Source organism: Hyaena hyaena, unplaced genomic scaffold (assembly GCF_003009895.1).
Source record: "Hyaena hyaena isolate Hyena2069 unplaced genomic scaffold, ASM300989v1 scaffold_383, whole genome shotgun sequence".
Taxonomy (NCBI): Eukaryota; Metazoa; Chordata; class Mammalia; order Carnivora; family Hyaenidae; genus Hyaena; species Hyaena hyaena.
The window spans coordinates 6,158-23,599 of record NW_024081014.1 but is presented as its reverse complement, the minus strand read 5'-3'; the positions used below and the strand labels follow the sequence as shown (position 1 = coordinate 23,599).

Genomic DNA, 17,442 nt, shown 5'->3' with positions numbered 1-17,442 from the left:
AAACTTCTGCAGAGGGCTAACTTTGATGTTTGAAAGCAGGCATACTATGGACCTACGAGTAACAGGGTAAAAAGGATATACTTTCAATATTTGCCCTCCTTGGGCTGAACTTAGAAGGAATGTTGCCATTCATCCATTCATCCATCCAATAATGAGATGGAAAGATAAAAGGACATTCTACTCAGTGACAATGTCTCAGACCAAATTGGGAAGTACTCTTGTGGAGTCTTCCCTCCTTCCCCTTAAGCTCCTTCTTTTGTGCTAGCAGCCCCATGCTCTCTTATTCTCCCATGGAGGTCAGCTCCAATACATCATTTCTAAGCTCTAAGTAGACAATTGGCTCAGGGAAAAATCACTGCCATAGTTTTTTTGGTTAAATAGTGAATACTCTCTTTATTCAGAAGATATGTTTTTAATAGAGTTTCATGCACCAATAAATCAGTACAGTGAGGAGTTACAGGGGTAGGGAATCTCTCTTCAGGAAACATCTCACCCTGTTAGAGCTCTCAACTCCCAGAATCCCCTTGACCCAGCTCAGGTGATTACTGGCCAAGGAATGGTAGATGGGGTTGACTCCCAGTATAAGTCAGATCTGCAGGTCTCTGAGGATAAAAGAGAGGAGAGGAAAGCTCTTGTAAATGAGGAGATTATTATATTGGGACTGGCAGTTCCACTGAGGTTCCCTGAGAGACTGATGAGGGAGAGCTGCTGTTGGCGCCTGGTTCTCCTTCTTGGTTGCACTCTTCAAGGGCTATGGTCTGGTCTCTTCCATCTGTCTCTGAGTCCCTGTGTAGAGAAAAAGACATGACTAAGGGAGGATCCAAAACCATTATCCTGAAAACAGTTTCTGTTTTGGGGCTCAGATATTTGAGGAGTATTTATATCACTGTTTCTCCAGAAGCCCTGGGTTTATAGAAGGAGGCTGACATGAGGCATTTACCTGGTTCGGAGTCGAGGCCACTTCTTCCACTCTATGGCTAGCACCACCCCCAAGGCTACAACTACCACCACAATCAGACTACTCCGGACAATGTTTCCCACAGTGCACTCTTGAGCAGCAGGCCCTGTGATGATAAAAGAGAAGAAACCAAGGCCATGGAGGTTACCACATGTCTTTTCTCCTGATCTCTCTTTGCCCCCCTCATCTGGCATCGTCCAGGGTTCACGTGGAAGCCACGTGTCGAGAATTCAGAGGGGTTGGTCAGAGCCAGCGCTTATGCTGAGGCAGAAGTAGCCGTCCTTTTGGGGGGTGGACGATGCCTTGAAAGTATCCTGCTCACTATCTGTGAGTGAATCCAAGGTCCCACTTCCCTACTAGCCCTGGGAGAAAGATAGCCACACTTAAGGTCTCTGACTCCAAACCCTCCCACCTTCACATTTAGGTGGTCTCCATTGGAACTGTCTCTGGGATCCTAGGCGGGTCATGCTAGGACAATGGAGGGACTATCCTCTCACCTGCTGCCCCCACCAGCTCCAGGGCATCACTAGGCTCTGACCAGATATCAGGATAGGCCTGGAGGCGGTAGCTGCAGCTATAGTTGCCAATGCCTTTTCCTTCTACGTTGTTGATGACAAAGTCCCCATCCTCTGAGAACTGCTGAGGAGCCTCTTCACCATCATGCTCCAGGACAAATTCAACACCTGGTAGGGGTCCTCGGCACTGAAGGGTGATGTCTTTCCCTAGCTTGAACACGGTGCTAGGCCAGGCTGACAGCGAGGGCTTAGGGGGCTTATCTGCAACCAACCAGGACAACCAACCAGTATTCGAAGAAGCGGCCCTGAACCCACTTAGGGCTACCTACTTCAAAACTATAAAATCTAGAATATTTATGAGGTCTCCAGGACCTTACCAGTCACCCAGATCTCCAAGAAGTCACTGTGATTCGAAGCCTCAAAGGGAGCAGAGTCCAAATAATAAACACAGCTATAGATCCCAGAATCTTCACCTCTCACCGCTGGCATCCAGAAGTCAGCCCTGTACCCACTTGGCCTCTGTTGCTCCAAAGGCTCTTGAGTGCCCTCCTTCAGCAGGACAAATGTTGAGTCTGGAAGTTCCCCTTGGCATTGAAAGGTCATATTTTCTCCAGGGGCTACAATGGGACCTGGCTGGGCTAAGAGGCTAGGTTTGGGGAGCAAACCTAGAAAAAATTAACTGCTGGTCAGAGAGAAGGCCACATTCCAGTGTGCCACCCCTGGAGTCTGTTCAATAAAGAAGAAAGACTATTGCTTGCCTCTCCTTGAGCTCTTTGAAAACTATTTCCATGAAGCATCTTGCAGTCCATTCTCTCCTCTCTATGCTCCCATGCCCACTCCAGAGCCCCTTCTCCTTACCTGTGACTATGAGTTCCAGAGTGTTGCTAGGCTGTATCTTGATAGAGCTGGTCCAGTCAGGGTGGTAGCAGCAGCTGTAACGCCCTATGCTAGCACCAGATATGTTGGTGATGGGGAATGCCCCATCTTTACTGGTGGATCCCCAGAGCTGCACTGAAGTGGCTTCTCTTTCTCTGTGCAGAATGTACCCTACTCCATGGACTGGCCCCTGGCACCAGAGAGTAACATTCTGCCCCACAGGAACCACAGAACTGGGCTCAGCAAACAACCATGGCTTGGGAAATGTGTCTAGGAAGAGATGGAAGATGGAAATTAGTGAGTATGGAAACTTATCATTCACTGCATTTACCTTTTACCTTTCTCCTTCTGGACACAATGGTTCACCTCTAGGGTCTGGCCTAGCCTTCTACCCTCCCTAACCCCTACTCCAGTTGTCTCTGTCCCAGTCTTCTATCTTGACTGTTCTTACCAGTCACCCAGATCATAATGGGCTTGCTGAGATGTGATCCCCTATTTGACATGGTCGTCTCGTAGTAGACACAACTGTAGTTCCCAGAGTCTTCAGCTCCGATGGTGTGGAGGAAGAAGTCAGCAGAGTTCCCTGAGGTGCTCTGGAACTGTAAGGGAATCTGGTTTCCTTCCTGTAAGAGGGCAAACCTCATGCCTGGGAAAGGCCCTTGGCAGCGCAGGGTCACAGTCTTTCCAGGAAGCACTACAGGACCTGGCTGCGCGACGAGAGTGGGTTGCGGGTAGTATTCTGAAATTCAAGAGACCACAAGGTGAAAGAAGTCCCCGCCTTCTGCAAATTGCTTTCCTAGTGTTATTGTAAAAAACAGTATGTGTTTGGGGCGCCTGGGTGGCTCCGTTGGTTAAGCACCCAACTTCAGCTCATGTCATGATCTCACGGTTCATAGGCTCGAGCCCTGCATCAGGCTCCGTGCTGACAGCTAGCTCAGAGCCTGGAGCCTGCCTCAGATTCTGTATCTCCCTCTCTCTCTGACTCTCCCCTGCTCACACTGTTTCTCTCTCTCAGAAATAAATAAAATGTTAAAAAAAAAGAAAGAAAGAAACAGTATGTGTTCGTTGTAGCAAATTAGAAAATACTAAAGGTGCCTGGGTGGCTCAGTCCATTAAGTGATTGACTCTTGATTTCACCTTAGGTCATGATCTCACAGTTCATGGGTTTTAGTCCCACATTGGGCCCTGTGATGACCATGCAGAGCCTGTTAGAGATTCTCTCTCTCCCTCTCTCTCTGTCCCTACCCCACTCACGTGTGCATGCTCTCTCGAAATAAATAAACTTAACAAAAAGAAAATATAGAGAAAAACCTAAGGAAATACAATTCTACCACTCAAATATAATCATTCTTTATACATTTCTCTGTTTTTCTTTTTCATTTTTTCTTATGGGTGCTCATATTATTATAGCTGTAACTATTTGCATAACTGGGATCCTATTGTATGTACAGTTGTGTAGTTTAATATTTTAACTTTATATAGTAAACAGTTTCCCATGACGTTAATCAGCCTTTGAAAACTACCATTTGTAATGGCTGCATAATATGCAGCTGTCATTTCAAGGTCTTTGCCCTTTCTCTGAGGGCCATCCAGCCCACCAATCTCTGACAGCCCATCTAAAGAAAAAGTGAGCATTGAGTCTAAAGCTCAAGGCCAAGCCACAAAAAGATTTCAGAAGTAGAGCAACGTGAGCTTGGCCTTGGGGATTGAACACCCGCATCTACCTCCCTTCTTTCCCTAGAAGTGAATTACTTGCCTTTCCCCTCTCCTTTGACTCTTCCCCCTGTATTAATAATAATATAATCAGCTGCCTTTCATGGACTGTTTACCATGTGCCAGGCACTTTCTTAAGCACTTCCTTGGTGACTTTTATTTTATTTATTTATATATTTGAATAGGCTCCATGCCCAACGTGGGTCTTCAACTCATGACCCTGAGATTAAGAGTCACATGCTTTATCTTGGTGAATTTAAGAAGGAGCGCTTTTACTCTCCTGTTGGCAGCCCTTCCACCCACTGTCCCAGGGTCAATACTGTCTCCATATGCATGTCCCCACTCCTAACCTGTCACCACAAGCTCCACAGGGTCGCTGGGCTCAGACCAGATAGCAAAGTCATAATAGCGGCAGCTGTAATTCCCTCCATCACCAGAGCCTACTGAAATGATCAGAAAGTGAGCTGCACTGGCCCCTGGACTTGCCCAAGACCTGTCACTGGATGCTATTTCACTTCCATCTTTGTAGAGAATAAAGCTCATGTGCTGGTGGGGAGTGGAGCAGTTGAAAGTCACTCGGGCACCAGGAGTGACCACAGGGCTGGCCCATGTCTTGAAGAAGGGCTTGGGGTACATTTCTAGAAGGCAAAAGACAAAACACAACACAAAACCAAATTAAGAAACAAAAAACAAAGATAACTAATATAGCAAATATTGGTTCCTGGAAGCTGCTTTGTTTTCTATAGCATTTCATTCAGAAGTAGGTGCATTTCACTTGTGGGGATGAGCACTGGGTGTTATATGGGAACCAACTTGACAATAAACTATTAAAAAAAAAAGTAGGTGCATTTAAAATTCAAGGCAAGTACAATTTGCAGATGGACTTCTCACAGGGTACTCCTGAACCCCCCCACCCCGCTCCACACACACACCTCACCTCCTCCAGCTTAATCCTTGCTGTCCTCAAGGCAGGCAATGGAGGATAGCTAAAAGAGTGAACTTTCACTAGAGCTCTGCTGGTCCCCTGAGGCTCAGTTTGCCCATTTGGGCAAGAAGGGGGAATGGTACCTGTTCCACCTCCCTTGAATATTTGCTCTATATCTAAATAAGATAATTGATTTGAAAATAATTAGAAAAATTAAATCACCCTCCACAAACCCCAGCTATTAATAACGATTATGGCTATTAATATCATGCAGCCAGAGGCCCCGGCACTCCCAGCGCCACGCCTGCCTGGCTCTAAGATTGGACACAGGCTCCTAGGACCAGCAGCAAAGTTTCTGTGGGGAGAGGAGTGTCTGACCCAGAGCTTTGCCTCCCCCCTTCCCTCCCTCGCACACCCTTTTCAGCTCTACCTTTTATGACAAGCTCCAAGGACTCACTGGGCTCAGACCACTTGAAGGGGCGCTTTTCAGTGTGAGTACGGCAGCTATAATTGCCTTCATCTTTAGCCTCCATTCTTTGGATTGTAAAGAAGGCTTCTCTCCCAACGGCACCAAGTTGCTGGACAGGTTCCTGCACTCCCTCCTTGTACAGAACAAACTCCATGCCTGCCAGCCATCCTTTGCACCGGATTTGTAGTTTCTGGCCCCGGATTGGGGGGGAAGCGGAAATGACAGGTTTGGGGAGGATGTCTGGGAAACGAAAGGGGGTGGAAAAGGAGGCCAAATTTTGGAGGTGCTCAGATGGGACACTTGGCATCACTTTGTCAGCAAGAAAGAAATCCGTCCCCATCTGGCCTTTGGTTCTTCCTGTCAGTCTCTCCCCATCCCCCTCCCCCATTTCAGGGACTGTCCTCTCCTACTTGCAGCACAAGCCCCTTGGGCTCCAAGTCAGTGCACATTATTCCCCCACTCTCAGGAACAGTGTTGGAGTCACAGGGCACTGAGGGACACCCTGGGAGGAGCCTCTGCCTTTTCTTACCTGTGCCTACCAGCTCCAGTGCCTCACTGGGCTCTGACACAGCCATCTCCTCCCATGAATGGCAGTGGTAACTCCCAGTGTGGCTCTGGGTCAGGGCGCCAAGGGGGAAGGCAGCCCGGACCTGCGTGGAGGCTGGTCGAGTTGCAATCCACCCCGTACCATCCTTCAGCAACACAAACTCCTTAGTTGAGCCAGAAGGGCTTCTGCACCAGAGGGTTAAGTTCTTCCACGGGGCAAGAGGGAAGTTGGTCTCTGCCCACAGCTCAGGCTTAGGGGTTGGCATGATTATTTCTAGAAACAGCAGAGTTAATGAAGCCATCTTTCCTCTTCCCTCTCCTCCCCCTTTCTTTGCCCTTGAACCCCCTACCCAGATCACATTGCCCACCTCCACTTTCAACACAAATCCAAACTCTTTCCTTCCTTCTGCAAGTGCTGGGGGAAGGGGGAAGCTTATGTCTCAAATGAGCCTTAGAAAAGCGCAGAAGCTTGTGAGTGGGGCATTTTGCAGGCAGAAAAGCAGAGTTGGAGGCTGAATTTTGCCAGCAGCTTTAGCAAGTGCCCCTTCCTGGCTGTCTTTCCCTCCCAACCAGTCACTCCCTGGCCACTGACACTGACACTCTGTAGTTATTTCGGATCTCCAGGAAGGAATGTCCCAGTCTGGAGCAGGAAAAACTCACCAGTCTCTTCTGTCAATACCCCATTGCACAGTCCTGCAAAAGAAATTGCTGCCAGGGCTCTGCCCCCTCCTCCTCGGGATTCCCCCGGCCTTCTGCCCAGGCCCCTTCCCCACCCCCTTGTACTCACCACAGCAGAGGAGGGCCGTGACTATGAAGAGCATGGTGACCCCTTGAGCAGTCTCCAGCAACCAGGCTTCTCTAGTGAGACCAGAAAAGAGACGAGAGGAGCTGCTGGGGTTGGGGGAGGGCGGAGAGAAGGGGGCGGCAATTTATGTCATTGGCTTGCTCGCCACCCAATGGGGATTGGATTTGGGCAGAATAATGGGATATAATCTTTTCTGACATCGATGACTTTTCTTTTTGAGGACCTCACCACCTACAAACCTCTTGCTCTTTCATGACCCACGTGTCCCCCCGCCCCCTCTCCCCTTCCCAGCCTATATCAGGTGTCAGCTCCCCGTGGCCCCTGATTAGGCAGTTGCTGGAATTGAGTTGTCAGATGTGAAAATGCTTTTGTAACCCCAGCTCTTAGAACCCCTGGAGCTCAGAGTGATCGGCAGCTCTGGGTGGTGGGTGTGGGGGTGGAGGGAAAAATCTTGGGTGTTTCTCTGTCATCAAGTTTAAGTTTGGAAGCAGTTTTTATTATGGCAGTATTGGTCCTCAGACCGACCTGCCTCACCTGCCTTTGTTATGGAAGGGTTGCCTAGGCAGCCGCGGTGAATTATCCAGAAGATTGTCAGTGCTAAGCTAAGCTTGTCAGAGAGTGGGATCTCTCTACCCCCACCCAGATTATGACTAGCAATGTGCAGCAGCTTTGGGTTATGGGTCCTGTAGAATTAGATGATATTAAGCCAAAATCCACTTGGCAATTTGTACTTAGAAAATACTGACCCTCCTTCCTGGTCAGGAAAACATGCTTTTCAAGCTGCTTTCTCTCAAATCTGCTTTCTGAACCCATTCTTCGATGCGGTGGTCCTGAGCTGAGGTAGGGCACTTGAAGCCATGTGTATTACAACTCCTGACCTTGAGGTTACCCCAAGATGCAAGACTCAGGATAGATTCTGAGGACAACTAAGACTGACACCCCCACTGAGACTTTTTGAAAACTCAAAGGTGGTGGTTTTTGCAGAATATTTAGGGAGCTCCCTTCTAATTACCCAATCACTCTGTCCCTCAGATCCTAGTGGAAAACACAGACACAAATCATAGTCATCAGCCACTGTGTATTGGATACACAAAGGTCTATGACACAGCCAGGAGCTAGGAGGTTGGGGGGAGTAGCTAAGGCATTCAGGGGCTGAGGCCCCCACCAAGCTGGGAGCTGTCATTTCTCTTCTTATTAAGCAGAATAGCCTAAGCACAACCCATGGGGATAAGAGACGGGGACGGCCCAGAGGACTCCAAAGGATCAAAGGAGATGGCAGGATGACCTGTTTCGTTCAAAGGAAGCAGTTTGATGGCCTGGCCAATCCACTGCCTCATCAAATGCCCATCTAGGTTAAGATTATATTCTCAGAATGCCATGCACAGGTGGTTGGAGGCCAGAGCAGTGGAAATACTGGTTTCTAGGGCAACTAAGATGGACCACAAGGCTCTCTAAGCCCTTGAAAGCTAGGAGTAATGATAAAAAGTTGGGATGGGAGTTAGAAAACACCTGGAGAAACAGAACAGCTTGGATTCTTACAAGAGAAAAAGTTCAGACTAAGTTAATGTGGGAGACATCAATCATCTCTGAAGGGCAGGGTGGTTTGGGAGGGAGATTTGGGTACTCTCCTGGCGGGGGGGGGATCAATGGATGGGGTTCTGATTACTTCTCCCTCTGAGAAGTATATGTTTCTCTGCCCTTCGGCTTGGGTGCTGACCTCTCTGCAAGGTGAAAGAGAAAGAGCTGGGATGAGAAAATCTTGTCTTTGAAACCCAGAAGGTGGGGCATAAAAACAGTGTGACTCTGTGGCTTGTCTCAAATGGAGCATGCCCTGTGTCGGAGTCTCTAGGGAGCCTGGACTCAGGTATATTGAAGAACAGGAGGCTTGAGCAAGACAGTTACCTGATTCTGAGTCTCCGACACTTCCACCTTATCCACAGCACTACCAACAGCAAGGCAACGAGCTGCATGATTAGGGACAGCCTGATAGCTTCATTCAGAACGTAATTCCAGGTGAGAAAGCCTGTGGCCAGAGAAGACCAGAAGTAGAGGCCTTGATAGGAAAAGAGGGAGGTGAACACATTCAGGGGGGAGGTGGTGTGCGGGCTGGTTCCTGAAGGTGAAGGAAAGATGAACAGGCCCTTCTTTTTCATAAAGAATGAGAGCTTTGAAAGTATCCTGCTCACTGTCTTTGAATGATTATGAGTCCATCCCAGGGAAAGGGTGTGCAAACCCAAGGACCCTGACTTACAAGCCCCCTGACTCCCCTTTCCATAGCTTTCTGGGCACTGCTCTGAGATCCCAGGGCTATCATGACCAAACCCATGGAGGGGCATACACATGAAGAGCTATCCTCTCACCTGCTGGCCCCATCAACCTCAGAGGCTCACTGCGATGTGACCAGATGTTGGGGTGTGCCTCTATACGATAACTACAACTGTAGGTCCCTGTGCCTTTCCCTTCAGCATTACTGATGATGAAGTCTCCATCCACCGAGAATTTTTGAAATGTTGCTCTTTCTTCCCATTCCAGAGAAAATTCAAGTACTGGATGAGATACTCGGCACTGGAGGGTAATGGCCTTTCCTAGCTTGAACATGGTGCTGGGCCAAGCTGACAGGGAGGGTTTGGGGGGCTTATCTGCACCAATCCAGAAACCAGAGTTAGAATAAGTGACCTTGAACTCAGTACCCCTTCCCCCAACAGATGTTTCCCAACTTCCTATTTGATCTTTGCTGCCTTTCCACTTCCACTATATCAGAGGTCTCAAAATTTGACTGTGCCTCAGAACCTTTTGGCCCACTCCTCAATGCTCCAAAGACTCTTGGGTTTCTACCTTCTCTCGGGAAGACCTCACATCTGTAAGTTTCCCCTGGCCAGAAGGAAAATAACTTTTCCATGGGAGAAGTAGGACTTGAGTAGCAATCCTGGGAGAGAAAGTACCTATAGTTTTTGGAAAAAATTCTACACGACCTTCCTAGTATATTTTTCCTTGGCTCATACCTCCAAGAGAGTAGAGGGCTGTTAGCTCCTTCTTACAATACAGTAATGGTGATAAAAAAATCCACAACATTTGTTAGCACTTGCCTACAACAATGAGCTCCACGGTGTTGTGTGATGTCATCCTGATAGAGGTCTTCCAGGAGAGGAGATAGTGGCAGCTATAGATGCCAGCATCACTGTAGGTCACATTTTTCAGGAAGAATGAGTCATCGTCATAAATGCTGGCGGTATCCAAGAGCTGAAGTGGTTTGTCTTCTCCTTTCTTATAGAGTGCAAGCCCCACTCCATCCACTGGCCCTCGACACCACAGGCTCACATTCTGACCCATTTGGACCACAGGACTGGGCTGAGCAAGTAGCCAGGTCTTGGGGAAAGTGTCTAGGATGAGACCCAAAGTAGAAAGGGCTAGTAGTCTGCCTCCCTTCCCACCACTAAGGGTTCTCTTCCTCCAGTCCACCCTTGGCAAATCCCATCCTAAGCCCAGTTGCACAAATTCTGCTCTCTTCTCCACTGTTAGTCCTGGCTGCATTACCAGGTTCTCCAGGAGGCCCAGGGGGAGTTGTATATCCTTAGCCCTTAACATAGATGCCATGACATTCCCCTCTCTTACCGGTTACCCAGATTTTCAGGATATCACTAAGGAGTGAACCCCTGTATGACTCATCATAGTAAAAACAGAGGTAATGTCCAGCATCATGGATTTTCAAAGCCTGGAAGAAGAAATATGCCTCATTTTTTATTGGCCTTTTGCGGTAAAAGGATTTCTCCAAGTCTTCAAGCCTTATTAAGGCAAAGGTCATTCCATAGATTGGACCCTGACACCTGAGGCTCAAGCTTTCTCCAGGTGCCATAATGGGCCCAGGATACGCTGTCAGAGTTGGTTTGGGGTAAAGTCCTAGAAAGGGAAGAGACCCTGAATTAGCAATAGGTTGATTCTTCCTTATTTTCTTCTAGTTTTATTTTCCTAGCCTTTTTTTTTTTTTTTTAAAGACAGGGGGTGGTAGGTAAAGTTTAGCCTCTACTCTCTCTCCCTTCCTTGAATCTCAGCCTCTTCTAGGAGATAATCAAGGCCATATCCACTTAGGCACCTCCCCTCTCACCACACTTAATCAGATCCACCAAGCTCTAACTATGTATAGGACTGTGTCTCCGTGGAATAGCTACATCTGTAATTGCCTGTATCTTTAGGTTTCTGAAATGCCAAGTGTACTTCTTCCAACCACCCATGAAACCTAACTTCTGAAAATGTACTTTTGATAGCAATCTTTGTAGAGCATGAATACTACTGCAGGAATAAAAATGGCTTTTGAACACATTAAGCCAAATAAGACCCTACTTCGAACACAACATTGGAAGAAACCAATAAGGAGGGGTTGGCCAATAAGTCTTCGACCCAACAAAATCTGTTGATGGGGCCACACCCTCTTTTCCATGTACTGTTTCCTCAAGGGGATGATGCTACAAAATAGTGGGTGGGCCTTACTCCCATACCATTCCTTCTTACCCACTCCCATCCCAAGTAGACCCACCCATCTATTATTAGAAAGATCAGCTCTGTCATGTCCTCTTTGAGCATTTAGGATGTGTCAGGCATCATATAGGTATAAGGATTTACATGTAAGAAATCACAGTCCATCTCAGCAAAAAGTTGATGGCCTAGTGAGGGATACCAGTGAATAGGTAACTGCTAAAGTGTATGTTAGTGGAATCTACTCTGGAAGGACATTCATACAACAAACATCCATACACACAGTTCAAACAGTCTTTGTTATTTGATCCTCAATAAGAAGCTATACTAATGAATTAACATCTACCATTTATTGAGAACTTATATGCCAGGCACTGTACATATATTGTATTTAGGCAAATCCTCACAACAACCCTGTGAGGTAGGCATTATTCTTATACCAATTTTGCAGATCAGGAAACTGAGGCACAGAGGGGCATCATACAGTAGGTCATATAGATACCGTCATCCTATTTTAGAGTGGGGAAACTGAAGCACAGAGAGGTGAGGTGACTTGCTCAAGATCACACAGGTAGGCAATGTCAGAGGTTGAACTAGAAACCAAGATTACTGCTTCTAAGCCCAGGGTACTTTCTGTTGCGCCACAGCTTTCCCCAAGCCTATTGGTGGGGATTGATGGAATAACTGATGCAAATGTGGCCAATTCTGTCTGAAAGCATCCAGGCCATGGGGTGGGCAAACTGGGGCTGGGGTGTGTGTCTGGCATTTGAACATTTTCTGGAGACTTCTGCTGTGTTTAGAGCTTGATACTGCCTTATCAGATTTATATATACAGGATGAAAGTCATTTATAAAGCCATTTCTAGAATACAAACTATGACTTTTTACCATTTTTGTTTATTTTTATCAACAGCACTAGCACAATCCATTCTGTTTTTCACACTCAAAAATAGTAATCACAAATACAATAAAATTCATTTGAAATTTAAAAACCAGCTTATAAGACTGCAGTGGCAGTGCCTGGCACATATTAAGTGCTCAATAAATATTAGTCAAATGAATGAATGAATGAATGCATGATGTTCAATAAGTAGAGAACAACAAAGCTGTCATGAGCTGAAGCTGCCACACTCGGTTGGACTCACTCACTAGCCAAATGATTGGCTCCTACACATCTGCTTTGTAATATGTGGGATTATAATTTGCATTTCAGTAAAATGTCACATGACTGTAGCTCAGAGGCCTTGCAGGGCCTAGGACCTGGCTAAGGAAAGTAAATTCAGAAAGCCTGTTTCATCCAGCCATGATCCCAGGGACAACAATCATCAGACCCCAGCAGCCATAGCCACACCCACCTGCCACAATCAGCTTCAGGGGGTTGCTGGGCTCTGACAACAGAGTGGGGAGCATCTGGATATGAGTGCGGCAGATGTAAACCCCTTCGCTCTCCGGTGTCATGTTAGCAATGGAGAATATGGCCACTGTCCCAGTTGGGATTTGGTAATCCACAGGCTCTGCATATCCCTCCTTGAACAGCATGAATACCAAATCCTGCAGCCAGCCATGGCAGAGTATGTTAACATTACATCCAGGAAGAGGGGAGGTCTCAGCCTGGATCCAGAAGATGGGCTTGGGCAGCTGGCCTGGCAGGAGAGAATGAACTGGAATTCAGGTAGAGCAAGGATAATGCTGCTCAGTGAGCACCAGAGGAGAGTACTACTTAAAGGAGCCTTCTCTTTATGATCCTTATTTGCCACCCTTCCCTCCCCTATCTTGGGTCTCCCCTATGTTGAGAGCTTGCTCTCTAGATCTGTTCTAGAAACTGGATCCTCAGGGGCACCTGGATGGCTCAGTATGTTGAGCATCCAACTTCAGCTCAGGTCATGATCTCATGGCTCGTGGGTTCGAGCCCCATGTCGGGCTCTGTGCTGACAGCTAGCTCAGAGCCTGGAGCCTTCTTCAGATTCTGTGTCTCCCTCTCTCTCTGACACTCCCCTGCTCATGCTGTCTCTCTCTCTCAGAAATAAGTAAAAAAAAAAAAGAAAAAAGAAAAAAAAAAAAGAAACTGGATCTTCATTCTGCATTGCCTATAAGGAGTATGCACTAACTAACTGTGGAATGCCTGCATGTATGCATTCATGCATTTGAGGTAAACAAATGAACTAATTAAACAAATCATGCTCTGCAAAGGCAAGTTTGAATTCTAGGACCTGGAGTTTATTCTTGATTATCTATTGCTTTCTTCTTACCTGGTGCCTCCAACTCTAAAACTTTACTGGGCTCTGACCAGCCTGTCTCCTTCCAGTAGCAGCACCTGTAAAGACCTGCATTGTACTTAGTAAGGGCACCTATAGGGAATGAAACTTGGAAGGTCTTGGAGGAAGGGCGGATCCAGGTCATCTGCGTCTTATCCTTCAGCAGCAGGAACTTGCTTGAAATCCGAGAGGGGCTTTTGCACCAAAGTGTGATGTTCTCCCAAGGGGCCTGAGGGTAGTTGGTCTCTATCCACAGCTCTGGTTGAGACTGCATCACTGTCATTTCCAAAGATCACAAAGATGTGAGCAGTCCAACCCTCTCCCTCCCACAACATGCCCTGCAAGTTCCCTTAAAATGATCAGTGACCCAGATTCCTCTTTTCGTCTTCCCTTGGGGACAGGAGTGTCTGCTCCTGTGGGGGATGGGATAGCGACCCTAGGATATTTGTTCAAGGGATTCAAGTGAGTTGAGGAATACAGCACAAGTCTGGCTTCCTTTCCCTTTAAGGTAAAGCTTTTTACTATTCTGTGGGAAACCAAGTCATGAAGTGAGGGGCTCTGATTCCCCATCAGCTCAATCTGGGAATTATCTTTGTGGTTTCAAGGCAGTTATGTCCAGGACCATGGAGGCAACTGATGTCTTGGAACCTCCAGGAAGTGGCAGGTTCCTGAGGTGGTGCCACCTGAGGTGGCAGGACTCACTTACCTATCGATGTCATACCCAGACTGAGTCCTGAAAAGAGAGAATGGTAAAGGAGGTCCCCCACATTGACACCACCAACCTTCATTCTCCAAAAGTTTCTCCTCCCTCCCTAAGATGCCCACTCATAGAGGTACCTGGGACAGGATCACTTGCCCCTCACCCCTTCCTTGTACTCACGAACGCAAAAGAGCAAGACAGTAAATGTCCGCAACATGGTGGGCTGCTCTCCTGGCCTGTCCATGGTCATGGGGCCTCTGATGCTCAATGTGTACTTCAAGTCTTGCAGGGCTCTGCCCCTCAGTGGGTGGTGAGATCTAAAAGCAGAAGTGTTTTTACTCATGGGACTTGTCATGTCCCTTAAAGTTTAGTTTGGATCACTAAACTGCACTTGAAAGCCCTACCTTCCACTCCCTCAGTGGCATGAAAGGTACTTCAAGGTCATCTTTTCACCACCCCCTTCTCCTCCTACCCAAGGTCTTTGCTGGCATCTAAGATGTCAGATTGGTTGAAATGTCTGTACATCCCTGGAATCTCAGAGGCCCAGAAGGCAACTTAATCCAGCCCAGAGGGAGCCCATGGGATGAGAGAGATGGGAGGAGTAGCAAGTCATTTTTTTATATATTATATGTATAATCTGAATTCTCCAACAGCTTAGCAAAGGAGGCTTTCCTGCCATCTCCATTTTGCTGGTAAGGAAACTGAAGCTTAGAGAAGATAGAGAAGATATATTTAACTTGCCCAAAACTTGTCAAAAAATTAAATATCAAGGCCAAAATTCAAAGTTATGTTTAGCTCCAATGCCCATATTCTAAGCCCAGTATTTAAACTCCCCCTTTCTTACTTTTCCTCACCCCTCTCATCTCATACCATCCAGGCCTTCCCTTTTGTAGATTGCCCCAGACGCAATATTACTCTCATTCTTATCTCTTGTCCCCCAAAGCTTAAAACCCTCCATCTCAAATAGGTGCTGGATAATCAAGCTGTTGAGCTAATTAACATAAGGTGTAAATGATGTATTGGCTGCCCATAATTTATGAGCAATTTTGTTCATTGCTTCTAAGGAAACAGAAAATTGTTTGAATTTCAGAGAATATGGTAAAGATATTTGAATTCAGGGAGGCCTTTTCATTTTCCAAAAACCCCACTATTGACCACATGTGCACAAGACAGACCCTTTATGCTTCCCTGCCTCTTCTCCCCCCACCCCATCCAAAGTATCCATTTGCCAAGGGAAGGTGTATCCCCACCACACACAAACCAAAGCTAACTTTCCTCCACCAACTCTCTATTCAGAGTCTGAGGCACTGGCTGTTTTATCCTAGCTCAGTAGAGTGAGGTAAAGGTAGCTCCCAGATCAGAAAAGAGCTGTTTTTGCTCCCCCAACAGACCCTAGTAATGCAGCCCCTAATCTGCTCCAGTGCTAAAATTGGGCAGGATGGAGGAGCAGGAAAAAACAAGAAGACTCATTTTCAAACATCTGGGCTGTGGGAAACAGGTGGAAAGTCAGAGATCCAAGGAGACAGTTTCCTTTTGCCTTTTTCACTTTGCATTGAAGGATGCTCAAATTACCCTCTCTGAACTTTTTTTATCTGTGAAGTTGGGGAGAAACACCTTCCTAGCATTTTTGTTGTGTTGGATCAGAGATAATATATGTATAGGGCACATAGTAAACATTTGATTAAAAAGTGGTTATTTTTCTTCTTCCCAAAGGGGGCATTAACATGATGTAGGACCCTAAGGACGCTCTTCCCATCTCAGTTCCTACAGCCCCTTTTCCCTGCTTCTCTCAGGGCCAGGCCTAGTCCCAGGCTTGAGTGCCACCCTGTTGCTTTGTTCCTCCAGGGCTTTGGTCCAGGATTTATTGGGAAGCCAGGTTCCTCTTCTGCCAAGGGAAAGGTTCAACCTGGGATTCTGCCCAGAAATGCCATCTGAGATTCCAAAGTGGCCACTTGGACCCCTAACCAGGGTTTTGCCTCTTGTGGACTTGAGTGGCATGAGGAAATCTGGGCTTCTAAGCATGGCTGACCCCTCCCCAATCACTAAGGATCCAGCCCAAATGAGGAGTCTTGTGCCCAGGGAATTTGGGAAAAGGCCAACAGCTTCAGGTTAAGGGACCACGCCCATTTTTGGCCTTTCACACCCCCACCCCTACCCTCTACTTCCACTGTCTAGCCCTATTACCTTCCCCTTCTACCCCAAGCACTTTCCCCACTCTTAGGCAGCGCCGCAGTGCTTTTGAGGATAACATACCCGAAATGTCTAATGGCTGGCCCCTGCATAGCTTTGAGGGCTCCAGAAATCAAAGGGGTTGGGCTCGGCGGGGTGCCGGGTACATGCTTAGTTGAGGGTTTGGAGGGAAGACTGAGAAGGAAAAGGGAAGATATTTACATTGCCCAGAAATTCTCAGCGAGGCAAGGCTGGGATCCGTAGAGGGACGGAGAAAGGGAGGGATGAAGGGGGTAGCAGGAAGAGACTGGGGAGCAGTTTGATTTGCGGCAATTAGTTACAGCAGGGAGACTATTTCGGAGGTTTTGTTTAGGATCTGATGGGCAGTATCTAATCTTCAGCCACTGGGCTATGCGCTCATTTGCAGGTACTTACGGTAGTTGAAGGCCCGCTCAGCTGTTGGAGATTCTCCAGTGAGCTCCTCCAGATGCAGCAAACAGCCTAGCGTGAGAAGAGCTGTCTAAGGACAGCTTCTCCCGCTCCGCGCCCCGCCTCCCTCTCTCCCCCGCCTGCTTGCCGGGCCGCTCCAACCACCTCCCCTCCTTCCGCTGGGCTCTGGGAGCCCACCTACACCAACTCTGCTTGACACCTGCAGTCCTCTGACGACCAGGATTTCTCCGCCCCTCCCAGCTCCCCGCCTCTCTCCCGACTCCCTGCAGAGGTTGCCTGAGCCAAATTCAGGCCCCTGCCCCCTCTTCAGTCTGTCTGAGTTTCATTGGGTCACTGTATTCTGGAGAGGAGAGGGCCAGCTCTTAGGACTGCCAAGCTGTAGATCTCTCTTCTGCAGCTCCACAATGCCTTTTAAAGGGATCTCAGATCTTCTTCTGCCCATTTAATGCCCCACTTATGCATGAACGTCGCCACCACGGTTTAAATGCTTACTGTGTGCCTCAGGGCCTGGGCAGCTATTAATTAGTTTGAATCTTCATAGCAACCCTACAAGACTTGTTACTTCACCCAGTTTTAACAGATGAGGAAACTG

General features: G+C 47.5%; 1 protein-coding gene across 3 annotated transcripts; it reads right to left on the bottom strand.

Annotated features, from left to right (window-relative positions):
* Window positions 1-364: 364 nt before the first annotated feature.
* Window positions 365-14,481, bottom strand: IGSF1 (immunoglobulin superfamily member 1). Of its 3 annotated transcripts, none has more exons than XM_039250781.1 (19): window positions 14,412-14,481; window positions 14,238-14,264; window positions 13,526-13,807; window positions 12,632-12,919; window positions 10,420-10,704; window positions 9,894-10,187; window positions 9,168-9,446; window positions 8,710-8,830; window positions 6,790-6,860; window positions 6,663-6,710; window positions 5,986-6,276; window positions 5,418-5,696; window positions 4,413-4,700; window positions 2,801-3,088; window positions 2,332-2,619; window positions 1,851-2,138; window positions 1,456-1,734; window positions 941-1,064; window positions 365-786 (listed from the first exon to the last, which is right to left on the bottom strand). In XM_039250781.1, the coding sequence occupies exons 1-19, from the start codon at window positions 14,479-14,481 to the stop codon at window positions 651-653; spliced, it is 4,026 nt and encodes a 1,341-aa protein (XP_039106712.1). In that variant the 3' UTR covers window positions 365-650. The 3 variants fall into 3 exon arrangements, with proteins under 3 accessions (XP_039106712.1, XP_039106713.1, XP_039106714.1); XM_039250782.1 differs by having other exon boundaries at window positions 6,663-6,695; XM_039250783.1 differs by lacking the exon at window positions 14,238-14,264 and having other exon boundaries at window positions 6,663-6,695.
* Window positions 14,482-17,442: the final 2,961 nt, after the last annotated feature.